Source organism: Propithecus coquereli, unplaced genomic scaffold (genome assembly GCF_000956105.1).
Source record: "Propithecus coquereli isolate 6110/MARCELLA unplaced genomic scaffold, Pcoq_1.0 Scaffold241, whole genome shotgun sequence".
In the NCBI taxonomy this organism is placed as follows: Eukaryota; Metazoa; Chordata; class Mammalia; order Primates; family Indriidae; genus Propithecus; species Propithecus coquereli.
Window position 1 is genome coordinate 543,765 of NW_012147964.1, and position 24,327 is coordinate 568,091.

Consider the following 24,327-nt stretch of genomic DNA (forward strand, 5'->3'; position numbering starts at 1 on the left):
AAAAAAAAAAAAAAAAACAGTAAGACTATTTCAGAGGATTTTGTGAAAATTAAAGGAACTAATTAAAGAGCCAACACATGGCCATAAAAACAATACCATATTGCAGCAAATCTGAGGTGTCAGCCACTGTTAAAGGCACCATTCTTTTACATGCCGTTGTGACAGAAACATTACTACCTATAAAATTCGGCAGAATACTGAGACTCCGTTGATTGCAAGAGCCATTCCAACGTCAGAGATACGTGCATATCTCTGTGCATATGTGCATATGTTAAAATGTGCATCTTAGAGTGGATGCAATGTGGTAATAACAACAGCTGATGCCATACGAAGTCCCTACTATGTGCCAGGACCAGGACTAAGCATTTAACAGGCTCGTTTAAGCCTCCTAACAACACTACGAAGTAGACATGGTTATTAAAGCTATTTTTCCAGAGAGGAAAACTGAGGCACAGAGAGGTTAAGTTACAGGCCCAAAGTCACACAGCTAGGTAATGTCAGGGTCAGGATTTGAACCCAGGTTAGCACGCTTGAAAACCCACACTGTAAACCTCCACCCCTAGCTGCCCAACATGCAATAGATACTCAAAAAAAAAAAAATTGAGAACTGCCTTTACCATCACCACGACCACCACCACCACCACCTCCATCATCATCGTTGTCATGGTGACCATTTGGCTTCCAACAGAGCATAATCTCTCAAGGTCAGGGACCTTCCTTTTTCTGTCCCCTCCCCAGCAGCCGAGGAGAAAGAGCCAGCAAGTGAGGAGCTTTTAAAGCACTTTTCTTGTGGGAGGGGCCCTGGGCTGGATTCAGAAGTCAATGCTCAGAGTTCAAAGAATAAGTAACTGATTGGTCCGGAGGCCCCTTCCAAGCCCAGCCTGGGTCCCCACCCCAAAACCTCTAGTTGGGAAAAAAAAGGAAGAATGTGGTTGAGTTGTACTCACCAGAGATGAACAGATAGATCCTGTGGAGGGCCCTAGGAACACAGACAGAGACCCCAGCTTAGGAGAAAGGCCCCAGCTTGACAACAGACTGCAGGGCACTTCATTCATTCGTTCGTTCATTCATCCCACTAGCATTTATTGAGTGTCTACTATGTGCGAAGTACTGTGCTATTCATTGGGGCTACAGTCCCAAAATCTCACAGGAGAGGCTATCCCAGTATCATATATAATAAATCAGGCGTTGTCCTCCCCCGTGTTTTAGCACGGTCCTCAAGCTAAGAATGGTTTTTACATTTCTAAGTGGTTGGCAAAAATCAAAAGAGCATTTCCTGGCATGGGAAGATTACATGAAATTCACATGTCGGTGTCCATGAATTACATGCTATAGGAACACAGGTGTGCCCACTCCTTTGCAGATCATCTATGGCTACTTTTGCACAACAGTGGCAGAGTTGATGAGTTGTGAAATTTGTGGTTCGCAATGTTGAACGTATTTGCTATTTGGCTGTTTGCAGAAAACGTTTGCCAACCGCTGATCTAAATACATGTGAAAGCGCTCACTTCCACAACTTCACACGCTTTAGGATGGTTACTATCAGGAAAACAAAACAAACAAACAAAAAACCTCAGAAAATAACTAGGGGAGGGGATGTGGAAAAATTGGAACCCTTGTGCACTGTTGGTGGGAATGTAAAATGGTGCAGCCACTGTGGAAAACAGTATGAGATTAAATATAATATTCAAAAAATTAAATATTCAAAAAAATTAAATATTAGAATTACTGCATGATCCAGCAATCCCCCTTTGGGTACACACCCAAAGGAATTGAAAGCAGGGTCTGGAAGAGATATTTATTTGTACACTCATGCTCGTAGCAGCATTTTCCATAAGAGGCAAAAGTTGAAGCAACCCAAGTGTTTATTGATGGAAGAATAGATCTTTTAAAATGTGGTCTATGCATACAATGAAGTATTTTTCAGCCTTAAAAAGGAAAAGCAGGCTGGGCACAGTGGCTCACGCCTGTAATCCTAGCACTCTGGGAGGCCAAAGCGGGTGGATCGTTCAAGGTCAGGAGTTCGAGACCAGCCTGAGCAAGAGCGAGACCCCATCTCTACTAAAAAATAGAAAGAAATTATCTGGACAACTAAAAATATATATATAGAAAAAATTAGCCGAGCATGGTGGCACATGCCTGTAGTCCTAGCTACTCGGGAGGCTGAGGCAGGAGGATCGCTTGAGCCCAGGAGTTTGAGGTTGCTGTGAGCTAGGCTGACGCCATGGCACTCTAGCCCAGGCAACAGAGCCAGACTCTGTCTCAAAAAAAAAAAAAAAAAAGGAAAAGCAATTTATGTAACCAAAACATCTGTATCCCCATCATATTCTGAATTAAAAATAAATGAATAAATAAAATGAAAAAAGAAAGGAAGGATGTTCTGATACAGGCCACAACATGGATGAACCTTGAACACATTACAGTCAGTGAAAAAAGCCAGATACAAAAGAATAAACACTGCAGTATTCCACTTATACGGGGTCTCTAGGATAGTCAGATTCAAAAAGACAGGAGAAAGCAGAATGGTGGATGCCAGGGCCTGGGGAGGGGGAAATGGGGAGTTGTTGTTTAAGGGGCGCAGAATTTCAGTTTTGCAAGATGAAAAGAATTCTGGAGATGGATGGTGGCGATGTTCGTACCAGAAAGAGAATATCTAGTTCCAAAATATTTTTATTACCCCAAAAGAAAATCCCATACCGATTACCCATTAAACAGTCAATACCTGGTCCTACTCCTCCCACCTAGCGCTGACAACCACCAATTTGCTTTCTGTCTCTATAGATTTACCTATTCTAGATATTTCATATAAATGGACAATGCTAAATGCAAATGCACTAAATACTTCCGAGTTTTTCACTTGAAACGGATAGTTTCATCTTTTGCAAATTTCACCTCAATTTTTTTAAAAAGAAAAAAAATGAGATGTTCGACAAACAGTGATATGGCAAGATCTAAAGATATATTAAGTGGGGAAAAAAAACAGGCTGCAGAATAGTATCGAACCTTTTGAATAAACCGTGGGAGAACTGAGAATCCATATTTGTATCTATTTACATTTGCGTTAACAAACGCCAAATGGCCATATAAAAAAAGAATAATAGTCTTTATCTTGTGAGGTGGGTGGTACTGGAAGAATGGGACCTCAAATGGAGTGGAGAACTGTCATTTTTGGTATCTTTTCTCAGAGCCTTCACTGTAATGCGAGAGGAGGAGCTACTTTAAGGAGGCAGCTACATTTAGAGGCAGACATTGAAAAGATGCCCAGATCTTGGTTTCTGAACACCATGCCCCACAGAAAGGTCCAGAGCTCCTTGGAGAAAAATGGTTGATTCCAAGACTGGGGCAGGGAAAGTATGAGACAAATCTGGCATCATGTCAGAAAATGAGGAAATACTCAAAGAATGATGGGGACATATTAAAAGGACAGAGAAACCAGGCTGAAGGGGCTCCTTCTGGCCAAATCTGGGACAATTTTAAAATAAGAATCCGTGAGCTGTTCCTGATAGAAGACAGATGGATAGATAGGTAGACAGGATAAACAGATGATGGATAAATAGATAGCTAGGTGATAGGTAAATCAATAGACAATAGATAATTGATAAATAGATGATACATGATGAATAGATGATTGATAGATGGATAGATCATGGATGGATGATGGATGGATGAAAGGAAGGATAGATGGATGGATGGATAGATGAATGGATGGATGGACAGGTGGATGATGGATGGATAAATAGATGACAGATGGATGGATGGACAGATGGATGGATGGATGGATGGATAGACAGACAGATAGGGTATGAGGGACAGCTCTTCCTCACAACAGAATACCAGCTAATAAATTTGGAAGGAGTGATGGCGTTGGAAACTCATAATGTAAATTGACAGTGGAGAACACATAGAACCAAAAAAAAAAAATCTCTAAGTGACATTTTTGGGGAAACTGGCAAAATTTAAATGTAGACTATGAATTAAATAATAGTATAATGACAATGTTGAATTTTATGTTTTTTTTTAAATCAGGTTACATACAAGAAGGTTCTCATTCTTAGGAAGTACTTAGGGGTAAAGGGGAATGATGTCTGCAAACTCACTTCTAACTGTTTCGGGGAAAAATAAATCTGTGTGTGTAAAGAGAGCAAATGGAAGAAAATGTTAACAACTGGTGAATCCAGGTCGAGGCTCTACGGGAGCTCTTTGCTAGGAGTCTGAAAGGATGTAAAGTTGATGTCACGACAAACACAGGAGAGGGTTCCTCTCTGTAGGTTCCATCTGGGCTGTGAGGCTGGACAGTGGGATCCTTTGCTGTGAATGAGGAAGGAGGGGGCACCTGAGGTTTGGGGAGAGCGGGGAGATCTGAAGTCATGGAAAAGAGTGAGGGACCAGCTGAGCAGAGAACAAGTGAAGGACAGTTGAGGCCAGGGTGGACAGGCGTGTCCACCGGGAGGCAGACAAGGAGGTAGAGGTGTCATGATGCCTTAACAGGACTCAATTCAGTGTCTCTGAAGGAAGCCAGGGACCAGCCCACCTTCTGGACCCCTACATCTTCCCCTACCGCACCCACGTAGGAAGGAGGACCTTCAGACCCAAAGAATCAAGGGGGAACATTCCTAGCATGGCCCCACTCTGGGTTCAGCTGGTGGGACAGGTAAAGCCATGAGTTGGGGATCGACCCGCCATGATGGATGTCCCTCCCCAGCTCCAGGGGTGTGCTCCTAAGTCTGCCTGCCCTCCTGGCATCATCTCTGGACCCCTTGCCCTCTCTCCACCCAGACTTATGGCACTCACATGGACGTAGGGCTTCACCCTGTTACAGGGAAACCAGCCAACTTCATTGGTAGCCGTATTCCTGCCCTAAAAACCCAAGAGACAAAAACAGGGACAGAGAGGTTATCCAAGTGTGCACGTGTACGTGTGTGTGTGTGTCCATCTCTTTGTTCGGTGGCCACTCTGCTTATCCATCTACCTCTGGGTGGTCTGGAGGACCCAGGGAGGTACCAACCAGTGTCAACTTCCCAGGAAGATGGCCAGCTCAGAAGAGCCACCAAGTCAACCCCCAAAATCCCTGTCTATAGCATCATTCCCCAGGCACCACCTCCAGAGCCCAATGGGACTGTGACCCCACTCCTTGAGGTCACCTGAACCCCTAACCCCACACTGGAGTCCTGCCCAGCAGTAGCATGGCCCCAGTGTGTACCTCCCACCAGTTCTGCTCAGCCTCTGCCTTGGTGAGCTCCACGATGTCTCCAGGGTTGAGCCGAAGAAAAGGCCCAAAGGCACCAGGGGGTGGAGGAAGCCCATAGTATTCCTGAAACACCTCCATCTTGGGTAGACCTGGAGGACAGGGAGGGTGGTGGTACAAGGTGGTCAGTAGTCAAGGACTTTCAAACCTGAGCCTTGCCACCCCCAGAATGGCCAAAATTTAAAAGACTGGCGTTATCAAACAAGTGTCGGCAAGGATGCAGAGCAACCCGCTACTCTAACACATTGCTGGTGGGGGATCCACTTTGGAAACCTAATGGGCAGTATCTACCGAATCTAAACATATGCCTACCCCACAACCCAGCAACCTAAGAAAAATGAGAACATGTCCTCCAAAAGTCATGGGCAAAAATGTCCATGACAGTTTTATTCGCAATAACCAAAACTCGCAACAAACCAAATGTCCTCAACAGGTTTAATTATCGATAACAAACGGTGATACAATCACATGATGGAATACTACACGGCAATGAAAAAGGATGAGCTACTGCTGCAGGCAGCCGCATCCCTGTATCTCACCAGCCATGTGCCTAGACAGCTAAGACCACAGAAGGGGTGTGGGGAGAGATCGTGAAGATAAAATTGGATGGACGCCAAAGAGGATCTTAACCAGTATTGCTACGCCCCATGCATTCCCTTCACAGTGTTTGAGCAAAGCAAGTAATGAATTAGAGTTAGTTATGTTTAAACTGCTTTCGGGTTTCTGGTACTGGGACACATGGATCACAGCGTTATAAGCGGGACATTATGTGGGCGTTAATATGATGATGGGGGTCTGTCCCTGGAGGAGATCTGTTCTCTTCCCGCCACACACAGTGCCCCCTGCTGACTCACCCAGGTCATTCCTCTTTTTGTCCTGAGCCCTGCGGTGTGGTTTGTCCTGGAGGGAGAGACCAAGAAAGCATTGTGGCTACCTATGCTCCATTATTGTCCTCATCCAACAAAGGACCACGCCCACTGCTGGGGTCTCCTGGGTCCTCCCCACCTGGCCTTCCAGATTCACCATGCACGGAAATGTGCGTGGGGGTGGGGTGGGGGTCTTACCTTCTTCATGGTTCCTGAGAAATCTATGGGAGAGAAAAGGGAATAGTTAGGATGGGAAATCCTCCATGGAGAACCGAGCCAACCTCCCGCCCTCCCTCCCTCCCTGTGGTACCTTGTCCGTGTCGGCCACACGGAGGGACCCTCCCCAGACACTCCTTGTGTGCAGGTGCCCGGCACCGGTGACAGCGGTAGCCCTGGTAGAAGGTGCCTCTGGGATGCAAGGGAGAGAGAAAGAAAAGTCATCTTTATAGACAAGGGCAGCCATGCTGCCTCCTTGGGTTCTCTTTAGAGCCAGAGAGCAATGGAGAAAATCGAAGTAGGGCTCCCCATCACCCAATCTGGGGGACCAATTACTGGGGGAGCTTCTCTGGAGAGGAAGAGCTGACCATGCCCAGGACCCAGGCCCGTCTTCCCCACCGCCCACCTCAGCAGCATCTGGCAAGCCTTGCAGGACGTGGTCTCCTCGAAGGAGAACATCTGGAAGTCATGCCCGTTGGCGGCAGCGTTCTCAGGGTAGATGTTGGAGCTGGTGAGGGGAAATGAGAGAAGAGAGGGCCAATATTTCATTCCTTTTTGTAGCTGAATACTATTCCATGGGCTGATAGAGCACATTTTGTTGGTCCATTCATCCACGGATCAGCATTTGGGTTGTTTCCACCCTGTGGCTATTGTGATTAACGCTGCTCTGAGCACTGACCAAAAGAGAAAGATTAGTAATAGTGTCCAGGGGCTGGGACAGGGAGAAATTGGGAGTGACTATTTAAGGGGTGTAAAGTTTCCTTTGGGGGTGACGAAAAGGTTTTGGAACTAGATGGTTGTGGTTGCCCAATTATGTAAATGTACAAAATGCCACAAAACTGTACGCTTTGATATGGTTGATTTTTTGTTATGTGAATTTCACCTCAATATACAAAGATGGAGATGGAGGAGGAGGAGGAAGGAGAAGGAGGGAGGAGGAGGAGGAGGAAGAGGAGGAGGAAAAGGAGGAGGAGGAAGAGAAAATTCCAGGCTGGTGGCTGATGTTTGCACAAAACCTCAGGATTCCACAGTTGCAGACAGCCTTGAGTCTGACCCTCCCATTTCTCAGATGAGGAAACTGAGGTTCAGAGTGGTCCCACTGCACGTCAGGGCAGACATGCTCTAGGGAGACTAGAGCACTGCCCTGCCTCCTAGCCCCTATCCCCACGAGATAGCGCCCTCTGAGGATAGAAAGAGGGAAGGAAGGAGGACTCACATGGCCATCTCAAACTGCTCCATCCACTTCTTCTTCAGTTCTCGCGTCTTGAAGAACAGCTCATAGCCCTGGGCACCCTGGTCCTCGATCAGGAGAAACATGTGGCTCCACTGCAGGGAAGCAGAGCTCAGACCGAGGGCCGTGCCCTCTGCAGAGGGTGGGAACACACACCCACCGACCCCTCCCCCTGCAGGGAGCCCAGGGTCCGGCCCATAACAGTCTCTCTGCCTCTAGCACCACGCGAGGGTATCCTTGTAAGTGGCGGCCTAGGATATCCAAATACACATTCACAAACCCCAAAACCATACACACACACACACCTTTGCAGAACACACAACAGACACAACGTGTCATTCATCCATTTGTCTACTCAACAAGCATTTGTTGAGCACCTGCTGAGAGACAGACACCTGGCTAGGAGCTGGGAACAGAGCAGCGAACACTGTCCCCAGGGCTGCAGCCTGGCAGGGGAGACACACCCATAAACAGGCAATTACAAGAAAGCAATTAGCATCTCCATGTGGGGGACTGAGGGGCTGAGAAACAGGGAAACAGCAGACCAGGACACAGGGGGGAACCTCCAGGAGGAGAACTACAGGGACAGGAAAAGAGTGAGAAGGAGAAGGAGTAGAACGAAGTGGGGAATGCCAAGAGGGAGAGAGGCCTCAGCTCACAGAGAACGTTCCTGGCCAGTGGAGGTAAGATAGCCCCCACCCTCCCACCCTCACCCATCAGGGTCACACTCCCTGTTTTATGTTCTTGGTAGAACACATCCCATAAGAATGTATGTACCACACAAGACAGGACCATGTCTGTTTTGTTTTCCATTTTTCTCCTAGTGCCTAGAAAAGTGCCCAGGATAAAGTAGCTGCTCAATTAAAAAACTGCGAGTGGCTTAATTAACACACACGTCCATGTACTCTCGCAAACACACACAAGCATCCAAGTGGAAAGCCCCAAGCTGCCCCTGCTCGCCCCCACCCCCAGTCCTAGCGTCATACCCCCACCTTCTTGTTGTCTTTGTCTCCGGAGGAGTCATCCCGAACCTGGAAACTGTGCAGGTTCACAAAGTCCTTGAGGTCGTAGGAGTCCCCTCGGCGCTTACAGATGAGCAGAGCTTTGTCGAGCAGGAAGGCGTACCTGGGAGCGGATGGGTAAGGTGCCCCTGTCTGTCTCCTCCCAACTGTCCCCATCACCTCTCTGTCCCGTTCCCTCCACCTTCCTGGCCCCACCTTACCCTTCTCCTCCTTGGCCCACTTGGCCGCGCCCACCTGTCGGTCGTGACATCACCCACGTGGATCCGTGCTGGCCCCACCTCCTGTCGGTCTTGGCTCCACCCTACACATCCACACTGGCCCTGCCCGGCCTGTCCAGCAAGGCTCCAACCCCTTGTTTGGATGGGCCCACCTACCTACCTAAAAATCTGGCCCTACTCACACCAAGGGTCTTCCCCAAATCCATGTTGACTCCGCCCACAAGTCTATCTAGGAACCAGGCCAGGCCCTACCCATATTTCACCCAAGATGTGTTGGCTCCACCCACCTGCCTATCTAGGAGCCTAGCCCCGCCCCTGCCCAGGCTCCAACCCAGGCTTGTCTTGGCCCCACCCACCTATTCATCTAGGAGTCTGGCCACGCCCCACCCAGCCTCCACCCCAGATCTGTGTTGGCCCCACCCACTGTCCATCTAGTAGCCTGGCCTCACCCCTGCCCAGGCTCCACCCCCGGACCCATGTTGGCTCTACCCACCTGTCCATCTTGGAGCGCCGTTCCACCGAGGTGATCTTGAGCTCCCCGTCGATCTTGGGCCGGCCGTAGTGAGCCAGGGACTGGTCCTACACAGCATGCAGGGGGTCTGGCAAGGGGTCGCCAAGAAGGGGACCAGACACTCCCTCCCCACGTGGCCACACCCCTGGCCCAGCCAGCCGCGCCACCTCACCAGGTTCTCAATGGACAGCTGGAAGTTGGTGATCTGCCGCAACGTCTCGTTGTCTCTCTTGACCTCGTTCACACACTGTGCCAGGTCCTGGGGGTGGGACAAAGGTGAGCCTGGCCCCACCCCAACACCTGGCCCAGCCTCCTACCTGGACCTGGGATAGAAGGTCAGCCCCCACCAGGAGGCTTAGAGAGGGTGTCTGCAGCACGTGCGTGACTGTCACCCACACCGTACTCACCCTCATGGCATCCAGGGACAATCGCAGGTTCTCCTTCTCCATCGCGTCCTGCGTGTGTTTCACCAGCTCCTGCGTGACCCAGAGGAGTCAGACGTCACCTGGGCCTGCCCTCTTCTCTGGGAGGGGAGTCCTTCCAAACAATGCTAGCTTCCCCTAACCCTAACCCTCACCCTGCTATCTCCGGAAGCTGGGACATGACCCAAATGACCCCTCCCAGAGCCCCCAGCAGCCAGCCAGCCCCGCCCCCACCCTTACAGACACCCGAGAGCGGACAGCCCAAGCCCATGCCCGGGGGCGTGCCCAGCACCTGGAGAAGGAGGTGGTACTTGAGTACCCGCTGCATGGGTACCATTAGCAGATCCCGCAAGGTGAACCTCCCGTTGTTCGCTCGCTGAGAACATTCCTGGGGGGGTCAGAGAACACAGGTATCAAGACCAGGTGGAAAGCAGGTGCCCAGGATGAGCTGGTAGCAGGGCAGATCTGAATAAATATATGGGCGGCTCTCCATCCCGAGAGCTGTGTGGATTTTTCTAGAGCTCCCAAAAGATAAGGAAAAAAGGACGCCATGAGGTGAGGGGCAATTTAAAAACTACTGGGAGGCTGGCAAATGCCTCCTGGGGCGGAGGCCCTGCACTCTGCCAGCCGAGTGTGGCTGGAAAGACAGGGAGAGGGACAGATCTGGAGGCTCCTCATCCTCCTCGTCCATGCCCTGTCTGTGCTTCCACTGGACACACGGATCCAAGGTTGGGGCTGAGTTCAGGATGAGTGTTCAGCCTGGGATCAGGGGTTGGTGGTGGGATCCGGGCTCAGTACGAAGTTGGAGTTCAGCCCAGCTTGGCGCACAATCAGTGCCAGTACTCAGCCTGGGGCCGGGGTTCAGTCTGGGCGTCAGAGCTCTGTTTGGGGTCAGGATGTCAGCCCAGACTTGGGGCCAGCCCAGTTCTGTTCTGTTCCATTTCCTCCACTCGGCTGGCCAGTACCTCCCTCCCCAGTCCTTCGGCGGATTCCTGGCTGGGCTGCAGCAGAAAGTGCAGCCATCTGCAACCCGGTCACCTCCCTGCTGCCTGTACGGCCTGGGAAGGAGGAGGAGACCCCCCGCCCAGAGGCGGCCCGGCTCCCACCTCCAGCTTCATCTGCACGTCCTCCCGGGCTGCAGCAACGTGGTCCAGGTGCTTGCTGGCCGACTCCACCTGGCTGCAGTAGCGGCCGTAGATGAGGAACCTACAGGAAGAGGACAGGCCACCAGGTAAGTGTGACCGGCACTGCAGTCAGGCAGATCTGGGTTTTGGCCTCGATCTTCCCATCTAGACGACCCTGAGTCTCACTCTCCCCATCTGTGAAATGGGCATAACAATAGCACCTCCCACAAAAGGTTATCGTACCATTAAATGAGATAACACATAAGTTCTTGCCACAATATCATACCACCTCTTCCCAATGTTCATTTATTTAACAAACACTTATTGAACACCTACTGTGTGCCAGGCCCTGCGCTAAGCACTTTATGCATCAACTGATTCAGCCCTCATAACCCTAGGAGGTACATTCCTGTACCACACTAAAGCACAGAGATGTTACATGGCTACCCAGTGCCACACAGCAGAGATGGGAATTGAATCAGAGATGGGCAGCCCCCTCAGCCATGAGCACACAGCCAAAAGTCCTCCCTGTCCAGTGGTCTCTGAGGGTAAGGTCTCCTAAATGACCAGCCCAGGCAGGGCAGTGACCCCCCAGCGCTCACCTCTCCTTGTATTTGATGAAGACTTGGTAGAGGGTGGATGCGCCAGGGGTGGCCAGGGCCTCCTTCATCTCCTTCAGGAAGTGCGTATGTACACGAAGCAGGTCCTACTCGCAGGGAAGGGCAGGGGCTGGGGCCAGAGCCTGGGGCTCTGGGAGCGTGCTGGGGAGGGTCCTCCACCCACCCCATGCTGCTCAACTCCCAATTCCCACACCCCAGGGACAGGAGGGGCCAGCAAATTATCCCCTCTGCACAAAGGCTGGCTCACCTCAATGTTGATAAAGATAATCTCAATGTCTTGGGGTTTGAGGAACCGTTGAAGGGGCTTCAGAAAGTGCTGTGAGACCAGAGAGAGGAGGAAGGAACATGAGGGCCCCCTCTCTCCAGCCCGGTCCCAGAGAGACAGGGACAAGGAGATAGAGACAGAAAGAGACAAACAAAAACAGAGAGATGGAGAGAGAGAGAAAGACAGAGACAAGGAAGACAAGAAAACAGAGACAGAGAAAGAGACAGAGAGATGGAAAGAGATGTAGAAGGCCCACATAAAAACTTGTATAAGAGGCCAGGTGCAGTGGCTCACGCCTGTAATCCCAGCACTTTGGGAGGCCAAGGCAGGAAGGTCGCTTGAGCCCAGGAGTTCAAGACCAACCTGGGCAACATAGAAAGACCCTGTCTCTACAAAAAAAAAAAAAAAAATTTAAAAATTAGCCAGGCACAGTGGCATGCACCTGTAGTCCCAGCTACTCAGGAGGCTGAGGGGGGTCGAGGCTGCAGAGAGCTTTGGGCACACTCCAGCCTGGGTGACAGAGCAAGACCCCATCTCTTTTTTAAAAAAACTGGTAGAGAATGTTCATAGCCTAATTATTTATAATAGCCCAAAAGTGGAAACAACCCAAATGTCCATCAATGGGTGAACGGATAAATAAAATGTGGTTCATCCGTACCATGGAATATTACATGGCCATGAAAAGGGACGGGGCTCTGACACGGGCCACAACGTGGATGGACCTTGAGGACATCGTGCTCAGTGACAGAAGCCAAACACAGAAGGCCATCGACCCTGTGCGACCCCATTTATATGAAATGTCCAGAACAGGCAGATCCACAGAGACAGACAGTGGATTTGTGGGCGCCAGGGGCTGGGGGAGGATGAGAGATTGAGGGGCGACAGTTAAGGAGTGTGGGGGTTCTTTGAGGGATATTGAAAGTGTTCTCAAATTAGACAGCGGTGATGGTTGCACAAACCCTTGAATATGCCAGAACCCACTGACCGTAACTTTAAATGGGCGGGTTGTATGGCACGTTAATGAAATCTGCATAAGGCTGTTTTTAAAAGAAATAGACGAAGGAATGAGATGCAACAGGAAGAACGTAAGAGAGGCAATAGCAGAGGCAGACAGACAGACAGACAGGAGGAAGTCAGAGAAACACAAAACGACGGGGACAAGGAAAAGCCTCGGCGGGCCCCGGAGGCGGCCAGACAGGTGGACGCGCACCTGCCGGCCCGGCGCCCGCGCATGCGCCGTGCGGGGCGGGGCAGGCTCGCACCTGCTGGATGGAGCCCAGCGTGTCCGTGTACTTCTCCTCCGTCTGCTGGATCTCCCGCAGGCAGCAGCACCGCTTGTCGTACTCTGTCATCTTGGGCTGCCAGCGGGAAGGACAGGCTGGGGTTGGATGGGGGGCTGCCCGGGGCTGGGCCCCCCTCTGCCCCTGCGCCCACCCGCCTGCCCGGGCCCGGCCCCTGCGCCCCACACACCGGCATGGGCACCGGCTCCGAGCGCATGAGGTCCTCGTAGATCTCGTCGCCTTCGGTCTCCTCATTCTCCACGCAGTCGTACAGGTCCTCATCGTCCTCCACCGTGTCGCTGCAGGACGTGGTGTCAGGCAGGGCCACCAGATCGCCCAGACCTCTCCCGGATCAAGGCTGCGTCCCCTCACACACCAGGGAAGGGCCATGTCCCCCCCATACCGCGCCCCCCGAGACCGTGCTCCAGTGAGTCCCGCAGGTCCCCCGACACTCACTCGATCTGGTCGGACAGGCCGCTGTAGACGTCCTCGTCACCCACATTGTCCTCGTCAGTGGGGAAGGGCCTGGCGGAGGGGTGCCAGCAGGGTGTGAGGCAGGGGCCTGGGGACTGGGTGGGAGGAGGGCTTCAAGGAGGCGGAGGATTGGGGCTGAGCGTCCCAAAGCCCAGATGGTTACTCACATGATCCCCTTGTTTTGGGCAATCGGTGTCCAGGACAGAGCGGACAGGGTGTAGATGACCTGTGACAAGGGCCACGGCTGCTCAGTGAGCCCCTTACCCACCCCCATGGCAGAACTCAGCCTCGACTCCAAGGGTCTGAAGCCAGACCTTGAGGCTAGACCCCATGCCTCTTGGGATCCTAACTCAGGATTTGCTGTACCTGCCCGTCCCCCATGCCACGTCCCCTTAACCGAGCTCCTGTTCTCCATTTGATCCTCCCTCATCCGCCATTCAGAGAGGACGGAATGATAGCATTCCCATGTTACAGACGATGAACCCAGGGCTCAGAGAGGCACAGCCACATATCCAAGGTCACACAGCGATGGGTGGAACAGAGACTCAAACCCAGTCCCATGGGTTCCAAGCCAGTGCCATTTACACCCTGTGTGATGGTTTGTTCTGGCTCATCTGCCCATCTCCTGACAGCCCTAGGCTTGTCCAGTGTAGACATTAATGCAAATGAATCAAAATCCAATCTTTGGGCTCTAGGTGCCTGGCTCACCTTCCCGAAATCCTGCACATCGAAGAGGTCGAAAGCCTCAAAGAGCTCGCTCCGCTTGAGGCCAAACTTCTCACAGCAGGTAGACAGGAAGGTTCGAATGTTCTTGAGGCACAGGAACTGTGGGGGAAGAGAGAAATGAGGGTGAGGGAGGGAAGGAAAGGGCAGAAGATAAACTGAGCCCTAGACAGCTTGCGTGGAGGGGAAAATGAAAGCACAGATCCCCCATCCACGAAACTGCACTCTCTTCTGATAAAGATCAAGCCGTACCTGAAGCCCACATCTACCCCATGAATTTGTTTTATTGAGGTCAAATTCACCAAACATAAAATGAATCACTGAGAGACAAATAAATGTGCTCTATCCACACCATGGAACGTTATTCTGCCATAACAAGGAATGAAACACCAACACGTGGGTCAGGCGCGGTGGCTCACGCCTGTAATCCTAGCACTCTGGGAGACCGAGGCAGGTGAATCGCTCAAGGTCAGGAGTTCAAGACCAGCCTGAGCAAGAGCGAGACCCCCGTCTCTACTAAAAAAATAGAAAGAAATGATCTGGACAACTAAAAAAAAATTAGCCGGGCATGGTGGCGCATGCCTGTAGTCCCAGCTACTCGGGAGGCTGAGGCAGAAGGATTGCTTGAGCCCAGGAGTTTGAGGTTGCTGTGAGCCAGGCTGACGCCACGGCACTCTAGCCCGGGCAACAGAGCAAGACTCTGTCTCAAAACAACAACAAAAAAGAAACACCAACACATGCTACAATGTGGATGATCCTGAAAAACATTCTGCTAAGATAAAAAAAAAAAAAGCTAGACACGAAAGGCCACATAGCGTATAATTTCGCGTGTATGAAATATCCCTGAAGTTTTAGATTTCAGGAGCCAAAAGACCACATGCTGTATGATTCCATTCATAGGAAAGAAATGTCTGGAAGAGTTTTGGAGACAAGAAGTCCAAGGTCAGGGTGTTGCCAGGGTTTATTTCTTCTGGGGTCTCTCTCCTTGGTCAGCAGATGGGCCACGTTCTCCCTGAGTCCTAACGTGGTCTTCCTTCTTTCTGTGCCTGTCTGTGTTCTCATGTCCTCTTCTTTTAAGGGCACCAGTCATGTTGGGTTAAGGCCCACCCTAATGACCTCATTTTAGCTTAATTACCTCTGTAACGACCCTATCTCCAAATACAGCCACAATAGGAGGCACTGGAGGTTAGGACTACAGCATTTAAATTTTGGAGGCACACAATTCAATCCCTAACACAAGAGAAAATGTATTCCAAGAAGAGGGAACAGCTTGTGCAAAGGCCCTGGGGCAGGATCATGTTTGGTGCATTGGAGGAACAGCAAGGGGGCTGGTGTGGCTAGAATAGAGTGAATGAGGTGGAGGGTGGGAGGAGGGGAGGGCAGGGAGGGGACAGGGGCATTTATTATGAGATGTAGTACTTTGTTATGGCAGCCCAGGCAGGTGAACACACCCTGTTGTACACAAAGCTCCCTGCTACCTTCTTTGTCTCTGCTCACGGTTCACCTCAGTGAGACCTCCTCTGACCACCCTACTTAAAATCACACCCCCTACTCTGGTATTTTGTACCCCCACTACTGTGCTTCATTTGTTCTGTTTACCGTCCTTCTCCCCCACATAAAATGTCAGTTTGAGGAGGGCACGGCCATCATCTGGTTCTTTGGTGGATACCTGGCATCTACAACTGTGCCCGGCTTATAGAAGACTCTCCACATGTATTTGTCAAATGAATGGATCACAGGGGCTCCTGGGAATCTGCATTCTAACAGCATTTCTTTCTTTTTTTTTTTTTTGAGACAGAGTCTTGCTCTGTTGCCCTGGCTAGAGTGCCGTGGCATCAGCCTAACTCATAGCAACCTCTCCACATGTATTTGTCAAATGAATGGATCACAGGGGCTCCTGGGAATCTGCATTCTAACAGCATTTCTTTCTTTTTTTTTTTTTTGAGGCAGAGTCTTGCTCTGTTGCCCTGGGTAGAGTGCCGTGGCGTCAGCCTAACTCATAGCAACCTCAAACTCCTGGGCTCAAGTGATCCTCCTGCCTCAGCCTCTCAAGTAGCTGGGACCACAGGCATGAGCCACCATGCCTGGCTAATTTTTTCTATATATTTTTAGCTGTCCAGCTAATTTCTTTCTATTTTTAGTAGAGACAGGGTCTCAGTCTTGCTCAGGCTGGTCTTTGCATTTCTTGAACGCCTACTACACGTGGTTGGGCCCAGATGAATTCCATGCTCAAGACTATACTGTATTTATGTCCATTTTGCCTACGAGAAAGCAGGCTCCGACTGGGAGGGAAAGCTGCCCAAGAGTATTAATAGCAAGAATAAGTCAGTAGAGGAGCTACAACCGAGCTCCACAATGATGTGGATCTTGAGCCCACTCTCTGGACCACCGCTCCTTCCCCTGCACGTAGCTAACACGAGCACCCCCGCCTGCCGTGGGCTCAATTCCCAGCACAATACAGAGATAACGTGGAATCTTTACAACCACCCTGCAAGGTAAGTACCATTATCACCCTCATTTCACAGATAAGGAAACTGTGGCAGGGACACACAGCCAGGACGCAGGCTCACAGCAGCATGACTTTGAAGCCTGAATTGAATCACCGCGCCACAACTGCCTGTACGAAATGATGCAGCACCGGGTGTTTGCTGTATTTGTGTTTCTCTTCCATCTTTACATTGTATCTTCTTCTCAATCACTGCCACATCCACCGTCTACCTGACCCATTACATACGGAACGTGACGTTTAAATTAACGTTAACTTAAATAAACGTATTTAAGAAGAGAACGACGCTTCCCACTATAAAAAGAAAACTAAGACCATTTGCCACAAACAGAAGCAACTATAAAATAAATAGGATTCAAACAACGTGATTCAGTTATAGCTAGATCCTGTGGCTTGCCCAAGGCTTTGACCCGAGGTCTGTTCTCTCTGTCAAAAAGAGAAATTTGCATGCAAGGATGGAGGAGAATTGCTTTAAAAAAAAAAAAAAGAGAGAGAGAAATTTGCAACAGAGACACATAAATGACAGAGTAGCAATTCAACATTCATTTGTGATTAAAAAAAGAAAAAAGAAAGAGGAGAAAAAAATAACTCTTGGCTAAGTAAGGATGGAAGGGAAATTCTGGGAGCTGATAAAAAAACCTTCGCAAAACATGTTACTTAATAACGACATGTTGAAAGACTTCCTTTTAAATCAGAATGAAGGCAAGGATGCTGGCTGTCACAATTTCTACTCGATGTTGTATTGAAGATCTCAGCCAGCAATGCAAGACAAGACAGAGGAAAAAAGGAAAGAAAGAAATACTAGTGGTCATTTTTGCAGAAGAAACAATCATGGACCTAGAAAGCCCTAAAGACTATACAAATAATCCATAAAAATTATCTGGCAGTGCTGCTGAATACAAAACCAATATACAAAGTCTACTGTGTCGGTACATCAGCAACAATCGCTCAGAAAACGTTACCTTTAAAAACAAAAAAAAAAGGTGACGTTGTGAAATCTGAGAAGAAGCAAAACTAACCCAGGGCGATAGAAATCACATCAGTGGTTGCTTCTGGGGCAGAAGGGAAGATAGAGATTGACTCAGAGAGGCCACAAGTGATGGAAATGTTCTGTGTTTTGATAAGGGTGTGGATTGCACAAGCGTACGCAGTTGGTAGAACTGATCGAATGGCAAACTGAAGAATTTAGCATTTCACTGTAGGAAGATCAGACTTCGATTTTAAAAGGATACCATTTATTGACCATAGGCTAGACGATGTAAAACAAACCAACATATAAAGCTAGTAACATCTAAAAAATCTAACAAAAAGATGTGCAAATCCCTCATGAAGAAGATTATAAAATTTTATCAAAAGACATGAAAGAAGGCCTAAATAGAATGGAAAGTATTCTCCATTATTTTCTCTTCCTTTTCTCTTTCTTTTCTAGGAAGACTCAGTATTTTGTTTGTTTGTTTGTTTGTTTGGTTTTTTGTTTTGAGACAGAGTCTCACTGTGTTGCCCAGGCTAGAGTGCCGTGGCGTCAGCCTAGCTCACAGCAATCTCAAACTCCTGGGCTCAAGCAATCCTTCTGCCTCAGCCTCCCGAGTAGCTGGGACTACAGGCATGCGCCACCATGCCCGGCTAATTTTTTTTCTATGTATTTTTAGTTGTCCAATTAATTTCTTTCTATTTTTAGTAGAGACGGGGCCTCGCTCTTGCTCAGGCTGGTCTCAAACTCCTGAGCTCAAACAATCCACCCACCTCGGCCTCCCAGAGTGCTAGGATTACAGGTGTGAGCCACAGCGCCCGGCCTAGACTCAGTATTTTAAAACTCTCAACTCTCTCCAAAATTGAACTATAGATTCAATGCAATTGCAATTAAAACCCAAAAATGGTTTTTCATTGAAGTTAACACACAAATCCTAAGACTTACATCCAAAAGCACAGAGTTAAAAACAGCAAAGACACTCCTACAGAGGGAAAATAAAGTGGGGATGTGAGTCCTACCAGATATCAAGACGTATCATAAATCTACAATAACTAAGACAATGCAATTGTAGTAGCCAACCTCCAAGATGTGGCCCCCAATGGTTCATAGCTCCGAGTATATATGCATAGTTCTGATGTCCTTTTGTAATCCCCTCCAACGTTGAACCAAGACTGGCCTGTGTGACTAATAAAATATGGTAAAAGTAACAAGATGCACTTTCTCAAGACTAAATAAGAAAAGGCATCGCAACTTCCACTTTGGCCTCTTGGATCACTCATCAACCGCCATGTTGTGAGGCCACGCATTCAGTCCTGTGGAGAGGCCCATGCGGAAAGGAACGGAAGCTCTACATGACTGAGCCACCTGAGCAGTGGATCCTTCAGCTGAGCCTTAAGATGGCTGCAGGCCCAGCCAGCATCTGATTGCAATCCCATAAGAAACCCCAAATGGGAACAGCCCAGTTGAACCATTTCAGAATTCCCGACCCAAATAATCCATGATCGTAATAAATTGTTGTTTTTCCTAACTGATAAGTTTGGGGATAATCTGTTACTCAGCAATAAAGAGGTAATATAAGGATAAAGACAAATAAACCAGTATAGAGGGTTTATGCCTATGATACCATGTTGTTGTAAGGGCTTGACATTTTAATAGATGGCAATAGATGGCAATTATCATTATCATCATCACTATCATCATCATCATCACGATCATCACCATCATCTTCATCACCATCTCCATCACCACCACCATCATCACCACCACCATCATCACCACCATCATCATCACTATCATCAACATCACCACCATCATCACCATCATCTTCATCACCACCACCATCATCACCACCACCACCACCACCACCATCATCACTATCATCAAAATCACCATCATCATCACCATCATCTTCATTACCATCACCATCATCATCACGACCATCATCATCACCATCATCATCACCATCATCTTCATCACCACCACCACCATCATCATCATCACTATCCTCAAAAGACCTCAGGTATCAACCAGTTTCCAACCTTCATCACCCAGAGAGGCTTTGTGCCCTTGAGTAAACTGAGCATCTCCTGCCTCCCAGGCCTCAGTTCTATTCCTGTTGCCTATCTGCGGCAGAGGCCACTAACAAGCCACCACAATCACGCCTTCCCTTCCTTAATATGGAATTGTGGCTGGAAAATGGCTGCCCAGACAAGGAATACATTTCCCATCCCCCCTTGCATGTGGGTGTAGTCCTATAATCATGTGACTAGTTCTGGCCAATAGAATATGAGCATTTGCCACATGCATCACTTTCAGGGTGATGTATTTAAGAAATAGGAATGACTTCTCCGTACCCTCTTTCTCCCCATTTTCTGCAGGCTGAGACTCTAAGGCATGGCCAAGGCACAAATGAAAATAGCCTGGGTCCCTGAATCACCCTGTGGGGAAAAGCCCCCACAACCCGGGACCAGGAACACACGCATTGGACTATTATGTGGACAAGAAATAATGAACTTTTACTGTGTTAAGTCACTGAAATGGCTTGTTTATTACAGTAGCTAGTGTTATGTTCATACAGTCTACCCTTAGGGCCAGAATATGTTGTGATCTGTCTGATCCTCAGAGGCCCCATGACTCTCCATTCCTCTTGCAAATTCTTCCAGTAATTACATGCATAGAGATGAACAAAGGAGTGGTGTTTGGGCTGAAAGTTTCTCTCACATCTGCCTGGTGAACTCCTACACATCCTTCAAGACCCATCTTCAATCTCTTCATCCAGGAAGCCACCCCCAAATTGTTCAACCAGGCAGAGTCCTCACTCTCCCCTGACTGCAGGCTCCCTTAGAATATAGTCCCTCCCTACCCCAGGCCTGACCGCAAGGTCTGTGACCAGCTCTGTCTCCTCCATAAAATGAAGGCACAGCCTGGGGTTGAGTCACCTCTGGACTCTAAACATCCCATGGTGGCATGCAGTAGTGCCCAAAAAATATTTACGGAATAAATAAACGACATGGGAGTAACTAGAAGACTGTCTGGGCCTCTTTTCCAGCCCAGGGCCAAGTTTTCAGAACAGCTAAAAGCAACTTTTCTTTGTTATCAATTTGTTTCTTTTTAGAGACAGTGTTTTGCTCTATCAACCAGGCTGGAGTGCAGTGGCGTCATCACAGCTCTCTGCAACCTTGAACTCCTGGGCTCCAGCAATCCTCCCACCCCAGCCTCCCAAGTAGCTGGGACTACAGATGCATGCCACTACACCTGGCTAATTTTTCATAGGGATGGGGTCTTGCTATGTTGCCCAGGCTGATCTCAAACTCCTGGTCTCAAGTGATCCTCCTGCCTCAGCCTCTCAAAGTGCTGGGATTACAGGCATGATCCACCACACCTAGCCCATTGTCATTGATTTCTTTGTGTACAGCTGGGGAAACAGTTTCATTCATTCAACAACGGGCACCTCAAACTTTGCAAATCCAAGACTGACATCATTGCCTATTCAAACTCACTCCCTTCCCCACCCTCCCCATCTCAGCGGTGGCTCCATCATCAACCTGAGACTTGTCTTAGGAACCCCAGAATGATTCTTGAAATTCCCCCATCCTTCATCAACAAGTTAGAGTAAGTTTACAGAGCATTTTTCACAAGCCAGGAATGATTGCAAATATTGATTTACTGAATCCTCCACTTCAAGTCAGTCAATCTCCTGCGGATTCTACATCCAAAATATCTCTCACATCCAAGCCCTTCACGCCATCCTCATTAGCAAATCCTAGAGCGGCCACCACCGCTGCTCAACTTTGTGACTGCAACGGCCTTCCCTAAATTCATTTTCTACTCCTCCCAGCCCAGCTTCACACAGCAAATATGATCATCTCGATCTCTGCTTGAAACCTTGCCACGGTTCCCCATCGTCCTCAAGATAAAGTCCAACCTCACCATGGCCCCTTCTGACTCCTCCAATTTCTGTACCCTTTTCTTCCCTCTACCTCTCCTATCTCTGCTCTAGCCAGGTAGAAATGGTTTCCACACCCTAAATACAACATATTTTTACTGTCTCTTTTCTCCAAGCCTTGTATATTAGGTTGTCTCTGCCTGAATGCCCTTTGTGGTAGATTACAAATACTTCCCAGCTCCTGCCACCAAAAGATGGAAGCTACTTCCCCACTTTTTGTGCCTGGACTGACCTTTTGTCTTGCTTTGGCCGATAGAATGAGCTTAGGCATCAAGAGACCTTGCAACTTCTCCTCTTACTTTCCTGGAATGTTCCTACCAAATTAAAGAGCTCAGGCTACAGTACTGGAGGATGAGAGGCCACATGGAGCAGAGACAGGCAGTCTCAGCTAAAGGTGCCCTATGCCAACCCACCTGCCAACCACCAGACATGTGAATGAAGCCATCCTAGACCACTTACCCCAGTCAAGCTGTTAGTAGACCACAGAGATCAGCTGATCCACCAAGCCCAATTCACCAAATCAGTAGAAATTGTAAATGTTATTTTCAAGCCATTCAATGTTGGGGCTGTTTGTTATGTAGCAAAAGCTAACTGATACACTCATCCTCTCATCTTAGACATGACTTCCTTTGACAATGGGAAAGCATTTTCAGAATCTCTCTTTCACATATTTCCTCCCAGACCAGGTTAGGAGCTGCCTCCAGGCTTCCAAAGCTCCCTGAGATTCCTTTTTATTACCTTTGGGGTATAAACTAAAATTGTCCTCAAGATACATTCTTCCCTTTTGCATAGCAATAAGTCTCTCAATTTTTAGCTAGATACATGGCCTGTTGGAATAAAGACAACTTTCCCCAGCCTCTTAACATCCAGCTATGTTAGACAGCATTAATGATCACAATTCTGCACCTCTCCCTGTATCCCTTTGCCATACTCTCGCACTATGGACGGAATATACTTCTCCACCTCTTGGATTTGGCTGTGGCCATATACCTTGCTTTGGCAAATAGAATAAGGTGGAAAAAGAGGTCTTAGCCTAAGCCTCAAGAGGCATTGGATAGGCCGGGCGGGGTGGCTCACGCCTGTAATCCTAGCACTCTGGGAGGCCAAGGCGGGTGGATCACTCAAGGTCAGGAGTTCAAGACCAGCCTGAGCAAGAGCAAGACCCTGTCTCTACTAAAAAAAAAATAGAAAGAAATGACCTGGACAACTAAAAATATATAGAAAAAATTAGCCGGGCATGGTGGCGCATGCCTGTAGTCCCAGCTACTCGGGAGGCTGAGGCAGAAGGATCGCTTGAGCCCAGGAGTGTGAGGTTGCTATGAGCTAGGCTGACGCCACGGCACTCACTCTAGCCTGGGCAACAAAGCGAGACTCTGTCTCAAAAAAAAAAAAGAAAAAAAAAAGAGGCATTGAATGTTTCAATTTTCCCTCTTGCACCTCCACCATCATGCCAAGAAGGACCAACAGGGCTAGTCTACTGGTATCAGGAGAATGAAAGAAAGGCACACGGGCCAGAGCCACCCTAGCCAAGCCCAACTGAGATCAGCCAACCCAGCCAATGTTCACATGCGTGCTAACTTATTGTTCCATGATGCCGAGCTTTCGTGGTTGTTTGTTACACAGCATTTCTGCAGCAATAGCTAACTGATACATCAGGTGTGGTCACATGACCAAGTTTTCTGGCCAATGGGGTATGAAAGATGCAATTTCTAGTTTGGGTTCTTAAAGGGAAGGGACATTGTATCGTCTTTGCTCTGGTTAGGAAGTGGTATCATGGTGAATTCTCTTGGGAATAGAGGACAAAGGAAATATTCCACAGATGTCACAGCAAAGAAACAGAAGACACTGGGTCCTTGACACTATAGCAGGGCCATGTCAGCCTTGAACTGATTAAGCCCAGATTGTTGCATAGGAGATAATCTTCAATTCTATTTAAATCCATTGATACACACACACACACACACACACACACACACACACACACACACACACCAGAACCCTGATTTACCTTTGAATAAAATAACTCGTTCCCCTTTCTTTTCAAGCCACATGGAATGAGAGAGGTGCCACACTCAGGTCCAGTCAATTAGCATAGACCATCCCCTTTCCCAGGGCTATTGGTTCAGAGATCACCATGTGACCCAATTCAGACCAATGAGAGAGTGTGAATTCCAGAACTTAAGCTCCAGCTTCCAGGACAGTGACTTAGTCTCCCCCATGGTGGTCGGGGATGAGGTTGTGAGATCTGGAGCAACCACAGCCACTTTTCTGCCCTGAGCGGGGGAGCTCCTGATGTTGCCTGAAGACTGAAAAAGAACCCATCACAGAATGACATCCAGCCTTTTATGACATTGTTGGAGCTACTGAATCAAGCCGTACCTAAAATCCACATATGATTTCTATTGCATGAGTCAAAAAATTACTTGAATGGTGTAAGCCCCTTTAATTTAGGACTTTTCCTCTCAAGGGCTAGATAAGAAAAATGCTCAGCTTTGCGGGATATATGTTCTCAGTTGCAACTACTCAATTCTGCCATCATCGTACAAAAGCAGCTGTAGACGGCATGTAAATGACCAGCCATGGCTATGTATGTGTCAGTAAAACTTCATTTACAAGAGCAGGTGGCAACCTTGATTTGGCCCACAGGTCATGGTTTGCTGACCCCTGAATTAGGTTTTCTGTCATGTG

At 48.6% G+C, this 24,327-nt stretch overlaps 1 protein-coding gene across 1 annotated transcript in view; it reads right to left on the reverse strand.

Annotated features, from left to right (window-relative positions):
• VAV1 (vav 1 guanine nucleotide exchange factor) overlaps positions 1 to 24,327 on the reverse strand; it is a 65,690-nt gene that overhangs the window by 21,342 nt on the left and 20,021 nt on the right. Inside the window, exons 2-22 of the mRNA XM_012646119.1 lie at positions 14,203 to 14,319; positions 13,662 to 13,720; positions 13,477 to 13,545; positions 13,211 to 13,319; positions 13,003 to 13,098; positions 11,723 to 11,791; positions 11,458 to 11,561; positions 10,838 to 10,937; positions 10,024 to 10,119; positions 9,717 to 9,785; positions 9,482 to 9,568; positions 9,292 to 9,377; positions 8,551 to 8,683; positions 7,544 to 7,653; positions 6,734 to 6,835; positions 6,422 to 6,519; positions 6,310 to 6,332; positions 6,100 to 6,145; positions 5,201 to 5,337; positions 4,792 to 4,857; positions 948 to 979 (exon numbers count right to left, since the gene is read on the reverse strand). Of these exons, the coding sequence (XP_012501573.1) occupies positions 948 to 979; positions 4,792 to 4,857; positions 5,201 to 5,337; positions 6,100 to 6,145; positions 6,310 to 6,332; positions 6,422 to 6,519; positions 6,734 to 6,835; positions 7,544 to 7,653; positions 8,551 to 8,683; positions 9,292 to 9,377; positions 9,482 to 9,568; positions 9,717 to 9,785; positions 10,024 to 10,119; positions 10,838 to 10,937; positions 11,458 to 11,561; positions 11,723 to 11,791; positions 13,003 to 13,098; positions 13,211 to 13,319; positions 13,477 to 13,545; positions 13,662 to 13,720; positions 14,203 to 14,319 (1,808 nt within the window). The remainder of the gene's footprint in view (positions 1 to 947; positions 980 to 4,791; positions 4,858 to 5,200; positions 5,338 to 6,099; positions 6,146 to 6,309; positions 6,333 to 6,421; positions 6,520 to 6,733; positions 6,836 to 7,543; positions 7,654 to 8,550; positions 8,684 to 9,291; positions 9,378 to 9,481; positions 9,569 to 9,716; positions 9,786 to 10,023; positions 10,120 to 10,837; positions 10,938 to 11,457; positions 11,562 to 11,722; positions 11,792 to 13,002; positions 13,099 to 13,210; positions 13,320 to 13,476; positions 13,546 to 13,661; positions 13,721 to 14,202; positions 14,320 to 24,327) is intronic.